Genomic DNA, 14,993 nt, shown 5'->3' with positions numbered 1-14,993 from the left:
TTCTCCCTGCCCCTCCTGGACCAGTGTCCCCAGCTCCCATACTGCCCTGGGGCACATCTCTGGCTATATTTACTACCCTGATCTGTAACCATGTATTCACCATTCTTCTACCAGACTGAGCTCCCTGACCCTGGGAGGCTAATAATAGGTGTGAATGAATGAGCAACTGACTAGCCAAGCAGGGCAATGAAGCATTTCATTCAATTGATCACCCTAGACCCATCCCCCGCACTTCAGCACATACTGTGGGTCCTCCCCACCCCTTCACCCAGCAGCCTATCTCACTCCTCCCTCACAGGTCCCTGAACACCCTGCCCTCCCTCCCCCTTGCCTCAGATGTGCCTAGTTTTCTCCAGTGGTTTGATAGGGAGGAGAGAAGAGTGGCCCTTTCGCCTTTCACGTTTGTCTCACAGAGCTCACTCTCTCGGGAATGTTACTCCCATCCATCTGCTGCACAGGCTGGAAACCTGGGAGTCACCTGGGACTCTCTCTACCTGGCTCCCCAAACACATCTGATCCAAAAACCAGTTTTATCCATTCTGGCTCTAAATATCTCTCAACTCTACCTGCTTCTCCACATTCCCCACTATCCCTACCCGAGTTCCGGCCACCATCATCTCTCACTACAGTGGCACCCAGTTTGGTTTCTCCTCCTTCAGTCTTGCCTCTGCACGTAGCATAGTCACAGTGACAACTCTAAAACACGTCTGGCGATAGCACCCTCTTGCTTGAAGTCCTTCAGTGGCTTCAAAATAACTTCATCCTCAGGGTAACTTTCAGATTCTTTAACTTAACTTGAGGGCCCATATGCTCTCTAGTCACTAAGCCTTTGCATATTGCTGTTCCTCTGCCTAGAACACTCTCTTGTCCTGTTTCTAACCCCTTCATCCTCCTGGTCCTTCAGCCCTCAGCTTAGAAGCCATGCGGCCCCCTCCCCACGGGTTAGTTATCATGCACACGTGCTGTATTTTAACAGTTAACACATGGCTTTGTAATTGCCTGTTCCCTTGACTCTACCTCACTAGACGATATCATTAACTTGTTCATGCCTTTATAATTGAACAAATACGTATTGAGTAATTAACTACATGTCTGTTAGGTGGGAACCAGAAAAGTATGTATAGGACAGAATGTCCTAATTAATTGGCTTACATCAAATATTTCATTAAAAACAAAATAGAAAGTAACTTGTAAGTAACAGAAAGAAATGTAAAGAGGCAATGAGTGTGGGAATATATTTTTGGTAAGAAAAGATCTTGTATAGAATTTTTTGTTCTAAATGATTGGTTACTTAAAAAATGGAAAAATTAGGACAAAACAAAGTTTTAGACATGTTTGGTAAATGGTCCGTGCAGGTTGGAATAAAGTTTATAAAGGGAATTTAAGAAGAAATTTAGTATATGATAAAACAAAATTTTCTTAAAATATTAAGTTGCTCTTATAAATATCTTCCCCAAGGCTGTGTGAAATTCCTAAAGTTCTAGTAAGCCTTGATATATTATCAATAATAACTATATATACTAAATTATGTGTCACAAAAATAACCAAATCTGCTTTACATCTGTAACCATGACTATTGTGGAATCTTTACCATTCATGGATGGTTGTTGTTTTGCTCCGATTCTTCTTAAACAACAGATTATAATCAACTACAGTCCAAGATTTGCTTCTTTGGAAAATGTCATGGAAAAAACTAAAAGTTTTATGACTTTTTATTTAAAACATTATTCTCTTGTTTTGCTTTCCAAAGCCACTGAAGTAGTATTAAATAAATAATAGGGTTATCTCCAGGATTTAAATTCCACCTGGCCCAACCTTATTTATCCTCTCTAGGCCTAAGAGCTATTACAAAAGAGACAGGTGTATAAAATTGTAAAAACTGATTTCAGGAGATAAAAATTAGTAAGTTCGATTGGGTTCCCTTGTCTTTCTCCACCACCCCCACCTGGTGCCTACCTGCTAGCAGTAAAACTCACTGAACTGCTTCTTAAAGGGACCGCAGCACTTAGAGCCTAGAGATTAGATTTTACTCAAGGATTTCCCAGAACAAATTAAACCTCCTTCAACCTTTTAAATTATCCTCTTACTGCTTCCACCACTACAGCTAACCTTCTGGAAATCCCATCTGAGAGTCATCTCTCAGGACTCAAACCTGCAGGCCCTCCAGAACCTGCTTCCACCCATGGCTAGTTCCCTGAAAGTCCAACCCATCATGGCTACCAGGCTCTGATAACATGCTGTGGGATATATAACTCCTTACCGTGCTTTGCCTCCTCTTTATACTTTTCGTGTCACTCTATAAACACCTCCAAAGGCCAAGTTACATAACAGGCCGGTCAGTCCTTTGCCTATGCTGGAAATCCTAATAATAATAACCTTACTTTCTTTCCATCCTCCCACTATGGGCGTTCTATGACATCTCTGCCTATAATCCAAGAAACCTCTCTACCTTTTCAAATTATGAGCTCTCCTCACCATGCATGATCTTAAACTCTTACCTAAGGCCCCTAGTGGCTCTACTTTCAACTCTCATTTTCAAACCCTGCATTCTCCACTATCTAGTAAAATTCAGGCCCTAACAATTTCTCTCCAGTAAAACCCCAACCTGCCTCTATTCTAACTTCAAGACCGTCCGTTTTCAACTCCCTCCCCTTTTAATAAATGAATGCCATAAGAAGATCTCTACATCCCTCCTCAGCTCGAAGAAGCTATAGAAGAAAGATCTCTGCCTGTTTTCCCTACTTCTGAGTTCATTTTACATAATAACTTAACAACAAAAAGGGGGTAATGTTAGGGCTGCCTTGAATCTCCCAATTTTCTCATGACAGCTAAAAATCAATTCTGAACTCTCCCTATTCTTTACTATCTCTCTCCCAAACTAGCAGGCAACCTGCTAGGACTCTGTTTTCACAAACAAAACAGCCCAACAAAGGAATGTAAATCTTTCTCTTTACATTTCCCCAGCTCACAGCTTTTAGAATTTGTTTTACAGCCTCACGGTGTTCCAGAAAAGCTCCTGGAGAGATTGCAGGGGGATGAATTTCAGGCCTTTGTTTCCTGCCTAAAACCAAATCTCAGGGGCAAAGATCACACACATCCCCTGCAATGGGCCTGACTGCATTTCAAAGATGACCAAATCTCTAGGAACAGAAAAACAAAGCACTCAGAAAGGCAACGACGCCCACTTCCCAATCTTTCTAAATTTTACCCTTTTCCCACACCTTACCCTTTTCATATATATACATATAAAATAAAAAGTGTGGAATGTTAGGTTCCAGGTGAGAACCCGAAAAGTATGTATAGGACAGAATGTGGTTAATGCAAAACTTAGGCTTGTAAAACAATAGCCGCAGGGGTCTGAGGAGTCCCCAGACTTTGTAGATCTAACAGACAGCTGCAGCCAGCATTCCTTTCCCCTCCCTCCCTGATAGAGACCAAGGCTATCCCTCCCTAGCTCTCCTGATAAGGACACCGCCAGGGCAGAAGGATGGATGTGACTGGAGCAAAGGGGTTGTAGGAGTTGGTTGTTTGAAGAATTTACTACAAACAGCTGTTCTGCCCACCGTCCTCTGCCGCACGGGAACTGCATGTAGCAGGAAGCAATTCTTCATCTGCCAGTTTGGCTCAGAAACAAAGAACTGAACAGGGCAGGTGGGAGGGGGTCGGCTATCCCCGTATATAAAAACCCTCACTAAACCCCCTTCTGTGCTGACTCGTTTCGGACTCAGCCCACTCGCACCCAGATGAATAAACCAGCCTGTTGCTCCCACATGGCTTGTGTGTGAAATCTGTCCTTTGGGTCATTCACCCTTTCGGTGTCATGGTTACACACATACATATACAGTACAGACCTGGACCTTGCCCTTGAGAGCAGAAACTGCGTCTTTTCTTCTCTGGGGCCTCCGCGTCTAGCAGCACCAGGTTCAAACGTTTGCTGAAGGAATGAACCAACGATGAAATGAATGAACAAACGAACACCAGGGAGACGCCATGGTGCCGCACAGCCTTCTGGGAATCGTAGCTCCTGGTTCCGGCCTCTGTTTATGGCGCAGGCGTATTCAGATTAACGCCCCCTCGCTGTTAATGCGCATGTCCCGGGGGCAGTGGGATTAGCTGCGCATGCTCAAAAGGTGGGGCGGGGTCCACTAGGCGGTGCGCTACGGGGCGGGGCCTTGCTGACTTCGTGGATCTAGGGGTGCGCTGTGCCTGGCTGCGGGAATGGCGGGGAGGGGGAAGCTAATCGCGGTGATCGGAGACGAGGACACGGTGACTGGTTTCCTGCTGGGCGGCATAGGGGAGCTTAACAAGAACCGCCACCCTAATTTCCTGGTGGTGGAGAAGGATACAACCATCAATGAAATCGAAGACACTTTCCGGTACGGAAGCCCGGGAGGCCTGGACTGGCCCTTCTGCTGCCTGGTGGGAGCGCGGGGAGAGGGCGGAGGCGGCCTTGGGACCGAGGTGTCAGACGCCGACGGGGGGCTGGGGGCGGTCCTGGAAGTCAGTCTGCCCTTCCGGAACAGAAGCCCCACGTTCCCTTTTGGGGTTTGGTGGGACCAGGGCTGTGTCAGGTTCACGAGCTGCCCCCTCACATGATCGTGTGTCAGTAAAGGGGAACAGAGCTCCTGACAAGCGTCACCCCTCAGCCCAACCTGTCCCTGCCCATAGCTGGACGCCCAGAGTGCGCAGTCCTCGACGTTGGCCAGCCTCAGTGCCTCTTCAGGGGTTCCCTACGTAGAGCTCTTTTGCCAGGTGCGCCCTAACGGAACCGCACACTCGATTAGCGCCGGTGGGCTCGGGCTTTCTTGTGTTGTTATCTCCTTCAGAGGCTCACAACCGTCCTGTAAGGTAGGGGTTATTTTTCCCACTTACAGGTGAGAAAACTAAAGCTCAGAGAGGTTAAGGCACGTACCCAAAGTCACACCATTCGGGAGAGGCAGAGCTAGGATTAGAACTCAGTCCCAACCCTTTCTGCCTCTCTTAAACCAGGTGCACACTCTGTGCTGCTCTCCTCAGCCCGCCTTGGAATTTCCTTTTCATCTTCAGCGCTGTAGGCAAAACATCAGCACTGTGTCTGGCCTTCTGCTAAGACCTTGCACTTCAAATCGTTACTTTCTGCCCTGGGTCAAGGGTGATAGCTCCAAAATGTGGGTGCAGGCATGCCTGTAATGCAGAAGGTGTCCCGGTGGCTGGAATTGAGTATGCCAGCCTTCTATTCTTTCCTTAACCTCTTCTGTAGGGCCCCTGTGCCAAGTCTCAGGAATAAAACACTTGTTTCCCCCTGAACAGCCCAGCCCAGAGCTGCCGGCTGAAACTAGTTCCTGCTGCCTGAGGTATGATAGGCCCTGACCTGGGAGGCTGTTATCTGCTGATCTCTAAACTGTCTGGTAAAGTGACCCAAGTTGTCGTGGGAGAAACACAAATTTTACTTCAAAAATTTTACAGTTTTCCAATCAAACGGGACCTCGGAGATTATCAAGTGTAGCCTACCCTAATGCCTGGCATGGGGTAGGTGCTTAGTAAATAGTTTTTTTTTTTTTCTGTGTTGCCCAGGCTGGAGTACAGTGGCTATTCACAGGTACAATCATAGCACACTGTGGCCTGGAACTCCTGGCCTCAAGCAATCCTCCAGCCTCAGTCTCCCAAGTAGCTAGGACTACACTTGGCTCAGTAAATAGATTTTTTTTGGTTTGGGTTTTTTGGGGTTTTTTTGAGAGAGGGTCTCACTCTGTTGCGCCAGCTAGAGTGCGGTAATGTGATCATAGCTCACCGCAACCTCGAACTCCTGGGCTCAAGTGATCCTCCGGCCTCAGCCTCCTGAGTAGCTGGGACTTCAGGAGTGAACTGGACTCCCTTCTCCCCTCTCTCCACAGGCAATTTCTAAACCGGGATGACATCGGCATCATCCTCATCAACCAGTACATTGCAGAGATGGTACGACACGCCCTCGACGCCCACCAGCGCTCCATTCCAGCTGTCCTGGAGATCCCATCCAAGGAGCACCCCTATGATGCCGCCAAGGACTCCATCCTGCGCAGGGCCAGGGGCATGTTCACGGCTGAAGACCTGCGCTAGGGGACTCCCCACAGCCCTTCAGCCCCTCCGTCATTTCCAGGCTTCTCCTAGGCTTGCCATCAGCCCTCCTTTAAGTTTTGAGCCTCTGATTTCCAATTCCCTGCCCCTTCCCACTCCATTGAGAGGCTAGGTGAGGCACTTCTAGGTTGCTGGGGCTCTGCCATTAAAATCAAGGCTGATGAGGGAACAGGAAGCCTGACCATCTCTCTCCACTGCCTCTTCCCTGTGCTGTTACACAGTGTCATTGTCAATGTTAAATTAAAGTAATATTCTTTCTTCTCTCCAAACTGAGACTGGGTGCTGGGAAGGACTTGTGTGGGATGAGGCTGTTGGGGGAGATTAGATTGGCAAGGATGGAAAAGGTTCTGCCAAAGACCCAGGCTTAGAGAGTTGGACCAGGAAGATTGTTCCAGGAGACTGTAACTCGGGGACTGTTCCTGTGGATCAAAGAAGACCAGCTCTGCAGTGGAGGGATGGGAGGAAGCTTGAGTCCAGCCCCCGGGTTCCCCACCTCAGTCTGCATTGGGCTGGGATGGGGCCTGACCCAAGGGACAGAAGTAGGAAACACAGGAAACCTGAAAAGTACTAGATCCTCCCTGGGTCCTGCAAGAGGTTTGGGACCAGGCTCTTAGCTAGTGGGCCCTGGCCCCAGGCTGCCTCAGGAAGCGAGGCACATGAGGTCTGCTAAGGGCATGGCAAGTAGAACCTGGCCCTGTGTGAGGTGAGGCTTGGTTGCCAGGTGACTGTCCCAAGGCAGCCACCCCACTGTCTGAAGCACTCTGCTTGCTGTGCTGAGCCCTCAGCTGCAGCCACCGGGGTACCACTCCTTCCCTTGCCACCATGTTGAGGCAGCTTAACATGGACACACTGCGGCAAAACTTCTGGAAGGAGGAATATCTGAGGGAGAAGATGGTGCGCTGTGAATGGCACCGCAAGCATGGGTCGATGGTGAAGGCCAAGCAGAAGGCTAAGGCTGCAGCCCGCCTGCCCCTCAAGCTGCCCACCCTGTACCCCAAAGCCCCACGCTCACCCACACCTGCCCCGCAAGCAGTCCCTTCCAAGGCCCCCAGCCCTGTCCTGGAGGCTCCTTTTCAGTCAGAAATGTACCCAGTCCTGCCTACTACCCGGGCCCTGCTGTATGAAGGCATCTCCCACGACCTCCAGGGGCGCTACCACTACCTTAACACCCGAAAACTGGACATGCCGGAGACACGCTACCTCTTCCCCATCACCACCAACTTCACATATGGCTGGCAGCTAGGTGAGCCCCGACTCCTGGAAATTGGCCTCCTCACAGAGTGGAGAGCCCAGACCATAACCATTAGATCAAGGAAATGTCCAAGAGAGGGACAGGTTCCACGGAACTAGAGAGTGACAGTGGGCAGGGAGGCTGGGGCATGTGCTTCTTTAGGTTGGGTTGTCAGGAAAGGCCTTTCTGAGCACCTAAAGGCTGAGCCAAGTGACAAGAAGGAGGAGTCTGGATTTTATTCCATGCCAAGGAAGACAGTGGAGGGTTTTAAGCAGCCTTTAAGAGTGACACTGATTTACTTTTTTAAAAAGTCACCCTGACTGCCCTGTAAGCAATGGCTTTTTCAGGGTAGACTGGAATAGGACAGGGCTGGAGGGTGCATGTAAACAGGTCCACATCAGCTATGTTAAGCTTGAGGTGCCGAAAGGCGACTGCAAGTCCGGCCCTCAGGAGCAGGTCAGAGCTGAAGGTGCACATTCGGAGGTCATTAGGATATGAGTCCTATTTAAAGGCCTGAGATTGGGCCAGCTCACCTGGGGAGCTCAAGTTGCTGGCAAATGTCAGGAGAGGAGGCAAGCAGGGGATGGTGCTGGTGGGAAGGCTGTCCATCTGGCTGAGTCCAGGCCTTCAGCAGGGAGGGAAAGCAGCCTCGGCAGTGGAGTAGTTAGAGATGAAGAGCAGATGTGTGGAAAAGGAATATGCCAGCAAGTGTTGCCAGCTTGCTGGGCCATGCTGCATGTCCCTTTCCTATGTGTGCTCCTGAATTTCCAGTGAACTCCAGCTGCCTGAGTGCCTGTGTGGAAAAGGTGGATAGTTGGAGGGTGGGATCAAGATTTTGCCCCCAAAATTCCCTCATTTCCCCAGGGACCCTGAGGGAGAAGTCGGGAGCACCTTTCTAGCAAAAGCAGGAGGCAAGCCCCAGAAGGGCAGCAGAAGGTAGAAGGAAGCCCCATCTCTCCTGTGTGTTCCTGTGACAAGCAGGGCTGGGTGTCCCCACACTGCCTGGTAGAGGATCCTGAAGCTAGGGGTGATGGGTAATGATGGCAGACAGCTGCCTGTCTTTCTGCTGTCACTGCTGTAGCCAGGCATCCAGCCAACCGCCCGTATTCTCCCACAGCCCTCATGCCTCAGAAGTGCTTTTTATTTCTTCCTACAAAGTGGCTACAACACGGGCAGATTCCTAGGGCTATGCAGACACACAGGGTCCCATGCTCTGTTCTCTGTGTGTCCCTTCCCCAGGAGCCCATTCCTGGTGTCTGACATCTTTTCCAGGTCCCTCAGTGAAGCAAGAACTGGTCTCCTGCAAGATGTGCCGCATTGACTCGTTCTTCCGAAAGAACGGGGCCTTTGCACTGCTCGACTCCAGGGACCTGGCCCTCTGACCTTGGCCCAGGTGGTGGGCTTGGGAGAGGAAGGAGAAATAACAGGACTCCTGTTGGGGCAAAGCTGCTGTGTGTGTCTGTGCTTCTCTGCTCTCCCAGGCCCTGGGGCTGCGTTCAGGCCTTTCTGAAACTACCTGTGACCCACAGGTTGCCTTCTTGCTTTATCCTTAACCTCGGCCTCCTTTGAGGGCCCAGCAATGACCCGAGTGGGGCAAGCGCTACCTTCCAGACGCAGGCTCCTCGGCGCCAGGGGGCCACAGTAGCTCCTGGAAGTTCTGGGTGTTCCTGGGAAGAGAGTGGCCTGTCATCCCAGGTCCCAAGGACAGGGGGCCCCTCCCATCACCCACCCCCTCCCACCCGCCCCTCACCTGGCCCTGAGGGCCTGCAGCCGCCCGGTCCTTTCCAGGTGCACCTGCTCCAGCTGCTCCCGCAGGGCGCGCCGCCGCCCGGCCGCGTCCTCCTGCGGTGCCCAGCGCTGAGCGCCTCCGCCCGGCCCGGCCCCCGCCCTCCCGCGTCCTCCTGGGACTCACTGCGCGAGCGCGTCGCGCGCACTTCAGAGGGACCCGGGCAGGGTCCTGGGGACCCCACCGCCTTCTCCTGGGGGCCTTGCCTGTGGCGGGAGCTGAGCCGGGCTGGGCGGGAGCCCCAGGGGGTGGACCCGGCAGTGGCGGTTTCTGGCGATGCCGAGGCCTTCCAGCACCTGAGGAGGCGGGAGTCAGCCCCCGGCCGCCCCTCGGCGCCCTGCCCGCCGCAGGCGGCCCCAGCCCCGATCCCGGCGCAGGGACGCACCCGGAGCCGCTGCTGCTCGCGGTCCCGCCGCCGCCGCCGCCTGGCCGCGCCGTGTAGCTCCAGCAGCCGCTGCAGAGCCGCCTGCTGCGCCGCGATCGCGCCCGCGGGCGCCGGCCACGCGGCCTTCGAGGACTCGGGTCCCCCTGGGCCGCCCCTCGGCTCCCCGAGGGAGCCCGGAAGCCTCGCCTCGCCCACCTGCTGCCCCGCCGGGCCCTCGCCTCCCCCCGGGCCCTGCAGTGGGTGCGACTCGCGGGCCAGCCTTGGGAGAGCCGCAGTGAGCGCCTGCTGCCCGTAGTCCCCCGGGCGTAGGGCCCGGGACATCACAGAGCCAGGACCTGGGAGCCGCCGCCCAGCCGGGGGCCTGGGGCCCAGAAGAGCAACCCACGCCCCCTCCTGGGCGGTCCCCGGCTTTACCGAATCTCGTCTCTGGCCCTGGGTCTTGCCCTGCATCAGCCGGGTGCTCCTTCCCCCGGGGCCTGGGCTGTTCCTTTCCCCAGGCTGCGGGAGCTGCTCTCCCAGGGACCCGCTGAAATCCCTCGGATGACCCGGGGGGCCGCCTTCCTCCAGGGGCTGTACAGTCGCCTCTCCCTGAGCCACCTCCCAGGCTTGCGGGATCCTGCCTTCCGCGGCAGACCGAAGGATTTGCATTCCCTGACTCTGAGGACTCGCCTTTCTCTGGCACTTAGGCCTGTTTTCTCTTTGACTTGGAGCAGCCTCTTTATCCTCACGCTGGGCTGCATCCCTGCTCTGACCATCAGGGTCTGCCCCTCCTTGACTCTGAGGAGTGTCCCTCCCTGGCAGTTTGTGAAGTTTCACTCTCTCCTGGCCCAGGCTTGAGCCCAGCCCCTCAGGGGGATCTTGGGGTGCTGGCAGGTCCCAGGAAGGCAGGCCAGAGGGCTCTGGGGCTCCCGGAGTAAGCTCTCTCCCCTGTGGACTCCCAGACAGCAGTTGATGGGGCCTCTGGGTCGCAGGCTCCGTGTGGCTCCCCTCTTCCCTCTGGGCCAGGGAAGGAAGAGCACTTTGGGCCCAGGCTTGTGAGGGAATACTCACCAGGGCCACTCCCCTGGGGAACCTGTAGGCCCCAGGGGCTGGCCCTTGCCCAATTCCTGAATTTGTTAAGCCCATTGTGTGTGGTGTGGAAGGTGCTTCCTCCCCCTGGCGGGAGAAGGCAGCCCCACCTCGCCCAGCAGCCTTCTCCCAGACAGCCCACCCCTGCCACCTCCAACTTGAGAGGGCCCTTGCCGGGACCTTGAACTCTGAGCTTCTTGGCTCGCCAAAGCTCCTGCTGGTAATGGGGCTCAGCTCTTGCGAGGAACCTGAGGGAGAAAGACGAGTGTTGGGAGCCCTCTGCTCAGGCCCCAGCCCTCACACACGTCCCACCTGAACGGGAGCCAAGAAGCCTACGGAGTCCCCAGGGCATGGCTGGGGGTGCCCTGAGGGCACTGTTTGAACTTCAAGGCTGTCATGGTTCATCGTTCCACCTTTGTTGGCACAGCTGGCCTGCTTGTCAGGTGTGCCTGCCAACAGCAGACTGCATCTCCTGCACCCCCAGCCAAGGCAGACACCCAGAGGGACCTGCACAGCCTCTTCCTCAAGACCCACAGGAGGCCTGGGAGTGGGAAGGGCCCATGTATGGGGCTCATAAGTCCCTCAGTGTAGGGACACCCCCACTTTGTCCTGGTGTGCCCGTCAGGCCCACTGTATGTGCCTTACTTTTTACTGTTATTAAGGAAAATCTTCCTTAGCCTTTTCTTTGTTTCTAACAGCAAAATCAAATGAAATTCAAGAGATGAAATTTTAGGCCAGAGCCTGGCCTGAAAACTGCAAGTCTTCATAATTAACAAAAGAAATCTAAAAAAAGAGCTGATGTGTTGCTGCTCCCCTGCAGCTGTGGAGGAAGGAGAGTTGTTCTGCATCCATAAAACTAGTTAAAAGGAACTGATTTCATAAGGTCTTAAATTGAGAACTTTCACAAGAATATTGCATCTTGTTCTTTTGTGCAATATACAGATGTGTGAATATTCGTAACAGTGACAAAGTGGGTATGCTCTCTGAACATAAATCTATCTTCTGAAGAGTTTCTTGAACAAAGGAGTCTTCTAGGACTCCCAGGCCTTTAGAAGTGATTGCCATGAACTGTGAAAACAGCCTCCAATCCCCTCCCTCTGTAATTCTGATCTGTTGTCTTACTAGAGAATGTATTTCTCTGGTAATAATGTTATAATTGATACCTCTGTCTTCTCGAGAGATGAAATACTTGTAAAAACGTCTCTGTCAATCAGAAATTAATCATTGGCACTTTCCTCTTCTCTCATGTACACGATGGAACAATTGAAAGCTTCTGGCTTTGCAAGATCTATTACTTAACAAATAATTTGAGAGTCTGTTTCATTTAAGTGAACAGACCCAAGGCTCACAGCATCCATCCCACTGAATTAAAATTGCCTGTTGATGGTCATGTTTTCTCACCAGGCTGTGACCTGAAGGCAGGGACCGGGTCTCTCTTGCCCTCTGTGTATCCCCAGTGCCTGGCTCAAGGGTGGTAATTGGTGGCCTGGAGTTGCCAGTGATGGTCATTCCTGGAATCTCTCCCCTGAGCCCCAGTTGAGTGTCCTGCTGGACATAGTGCCTGAGACAGCTGGGACCAACTAGGTGGAACTGGCACACAGAATACAACCTGCTTGCCATCTCCAGGTGCCCCTGGAACTCAATAAAAAACTGTGAGATGAAGAATGTGTTAAGAAGGTCTGAAGTCCTTGGACTTGAGGTGAGGTCTTCCTGTCTCATCCCATGTGGTCTGGCTGCCCCAGTGCCAGGGGCTCCCTCCTCTCCTGGCTGCCCCTCCTGTCCCGTCTCATCAACCAACATACCAGGTGTGGGCTCTGCAGGCCTGCCAGGGCTCCCCCGGCTTTGGTCCACATCGCTCTTGGCTTCACCCAGATCCGGGGCTGACGACGGGTCCACCACCTGCCCTCTGTGGGAGTTCAAGGGCTGCCTCAGCAGCACTTCTAGCGGCCCAGGGCTCTGGAGGGGGGAGGGCACCCGCCTGCCAGTCTCCCTAGCACCCCAGCCTGCTGAGCCTTGACCACCCCAGTGCCCAAACTCTGAGTCCCCAGTGGCTGCCCCCAGCCCCTGCCCCCATCACTGGATCCTAGGAGCCGGAATTCAGGGGTCTCCCTTGCCAGGGGCTCTGAGGCAACTATGGGTACAACTGACAGCCTAGGAGGAGCCAGAGGCATGAGCAGGGGGCACCAGACAGGACTTCAGGAGGTGATGGGGAAAGTCCTCAACTCTTGGCCACTTTGGCCACACAGAGGGATGGCAGGACTCCCTGGAAGAAAGACTCACCCCTCCGGGAGCTCATGGTTCTGGCTCAGCGAGTCCTCAGCCTGGGGTGAAGGGTGCAGCCTGGAACTCTGGAAGGGTTGGGGGTGCCCAAGTCCACAGGGCACCATTGCCCAGTGTGGTCAGCCATGCCTCTTGGTATTTGTGCCCTCGTATGACCCTCTTCCCTCCACGTGAAGGAGCTTGGAAACAGCTCCCTCCTGCCGGGTGGAGCCATCAGGTAAGACAGCAGTTCTGCCCAAGGATGTTGGCTGGTCCCTGCCTTCATGGTGGCCACGAATGCCCCCTCCTGCTACAGCAGGGGATGCCGTGGCCCAGAGAGGGCTACTAACCTGCCCAAAGTGAGTCTGGCAGTTGGGGCGGAGCTGGGATTGGGACACACATTCCCAGTTCCCAGCTCTGCTCGGGGCCCAGTCACCACACAGCATCTCCCTTCCTGGCATAGGTGCCCTGCCCTCTGGGGCCCTGCCAGGCCTCTCTCCTCCCATGCTGCAGCCACCCCGAAAGGCTTCCAGGTGTTGCCACACAGTTGATTTGATCAAGACAGTTGTTAACTGTGGAATGATGAGAACAGCCTGCCCAGAACGGACATGTACGGTGTCCAGCCCTTTACTGGGATGAGTTCACTGGTCCTCCCAGCAGTCCTTGGGGAAAGATCTATTACCGTCCACAATTTATAGCTGAAGAAAGGGAGGCTCACAGTCCACAGGGAGCGTCAGAGCAGGGAGTTGACCTATCTCCAAGGCCCCTGCTCCTCGCTCCTCCCACCTGCCCTCACCCCTGCAGGGCCCCAGTGTCCCGGGACCCTCTGCCTACCCCCGCCTGCTGTGCCCCTGGTCACCCACTCACCGGCTGCTCTGAATCCCCACCCCTGCTACTCCACGCACAGGCACGCCGGGCCTGGCCCCGCAGACGGCAGAACTGGGCCCGAGGTGGGGGCCAGAAGAGGTGCAGCCCCGCCCCCGTCAGCAGCTCCAAGTCCCACAGGAGCTGCAGGAAAATGGAGCGTCAGGGCATGAGGGGACACCCACCCTGGCCGCTGTCACATCCCCTGGCCAGCCCCTACCTGCTCCTGGGCCTGCTGGCTCCGCTCCATCTCCAGCAACACGTTGGGCAGCTCCAGCCCCGAGGGGCAGCCCCCAGCCTCTTGCACCTGGGGGCCGAGGTGGAGTCAGACCCTCACCTGCTGTCTCCTCCCCTTCCGAGAAAGTGCCCCTCTCTCACCTTCCGAAGTGCAGCCCAGAGCCGGCCCAGGCCTGCAGGGCGCCGGAAGAGGTGCTGGCAGAGAGCCAAGGCCTGCCTGGGGTTGCAAGGGAGCCCCAAGCCCCCAGGCATGGCTGCCTGCGCCATGGGGGCCTGGAGGGAGGTGGAGGACGCAGAGCCCAGGACCAGGTGGAGGAGGTTGAAGGCTCTGATCTCACTAATGCAGCGCCTGACACCTGAGCCTGGGCCTGGGCTGCAGCCAAGCCTGACTCTGGCCTGACTAACACTGGTTTCGTGGCCATGGGGTGGCAGTGTGGAGCGAGGCATGTGACCCCGAGAGAGGGGCGTGTGCGCGTGCCTGTCTGCAATCCCCACTGAGTAATGTCTGACATACGCATATGGACGCATGCATACAAGTCCACCTGCTGAGTGCTGTCCATGGGTTACTGTTTATTCCTCCAAACATACGAGACACGTGTCACTATTATCTGCATTTTACACATAAGAAAAGTTTGCATAATGAGGGCAGGACCCAGTGCAGGAGGTGGCCTGCCCCCTTTACACCCCGTGCTGTCATGAGCAGCTTCACCTGCTCTGTCCCTTCTCCAAGACGGAACGGAGCAAACTCTCCTCTCAGGGCCCCAAAAGAGAATAGCCTCCACGAAAGAGGCCTGAGCATGCTGGGCTGGTGACCGATGCTCTGTCATGTCCTCTCCGGAGCACAGAGCCCTTGGCTCCCTGTTGGAATATCGGGGGCCCAGCAATGAGAATGGAGTCCCCTGATCCCTAAAAGTCCTAAAACGTCAAGTCCCTGAAACTCCAAGGTCACACAGCTAGTACGTGGCAAAGAGAACTCAAATTCTGGCCTTTTTCTATCTCAAAACCCGTGTTCTCGGGCACACTCGGTCCCCTCACCATGTGATACCCCGCGCAGCCTCAGACTGCTGCCA

General features: G+C 54.3%; 2 protein-coding genes and 1 long non-coding RNA gene across 4 annotated transcripts; 2 read left to right on the top strand and 1 right to left on the bottom strand.

The window, feature by feature from the left end:
* The first annotated feature begins 4,124 nt into the window (after positions 1-4,124).
* On the top strand, positions 4,125-6,362 carry ATP6V1F (ATPase H+ transporting V1 subunit F). Its single transcript, XM_045564183.1, has 2 exons — positions 4,125-4,376; positions 5,874-6,362. The coding sequence occupies exons 1-2, from the start codon at positions 4,219-4,221 to the stop codon at positions 6,073-6,075; spliced, it is 360 nt and encodes a 119-aa protein (XP_045420139.1). The 5' UTR covers positions 4,125-4,218; the 3' UTR covers positions 6,076-6,362.
* A 340-nt stretch (positions 6,363-6,702) lies between these two features.
* ATP6V1FNB (ATP6V1F neighbor) lies at positions 6,703-8,780 on the top strand. Of its 2 annotated transcripts, none has more exons than XM_045564177.1 (2): positions 6,703-7,336; positions 8,597-8,780. In XM_045564177.1, exons 1-2 carry the CDS (start codon positions 6,916-6,918, stop codon positions 8,704-8,706), a joined length of 531 nt encoding a protein of 176 aa, XP_045420133.1. In that variant the 5' UTR covers positions 6,703-6,915; the 3' UTR covers positions 8,707-8,780. The 2 variants fall into 2 exon arrangements, with proteins under 2 accessions (XP_045420133.1, XP_045420132.1); XM_045564176.1 differs by lacking the exon at positions 8,597-8,780 and adding an exon at positions 8,189-8,453.
* Positions 7,548-9,575, bottom strand: LOC123647005. Its single transcript, XR_006738108.1, has 3 exons — positions 9,496-9,575; positions 8,929-8,991; positions 7,548-8,117 (listed from the first exon to the last, which is right to left on the bottom strand). It is a non-coding gene; the product is annotated as an uncharacterized LOC123647005 (long non-coding RNA).
* Between the last annotated feature and the right edge of the window lie 5,418 nt (positions 9,576-14,993).

Source organism: Lemur catta, chromosome 11 (genome assembly GCF_020740605.2).
Source record: "Lemur catta isolate mLemCat1 chromosome 11, mLemCat1.pri, whole genome shotgun sequence".
Classification (NCBI taxonomy): domain Eukaryota; kingdom Metazoa; phylum Chordata; class Mammalia; order Primates; family Lemuridae; genus Lemur; species Lemur catta.
The sequence above is the reverse complement of the archived record's forward strand: the minus strand, read 5'-3'. Positions and strand labels throughout refer to the sequence as shown.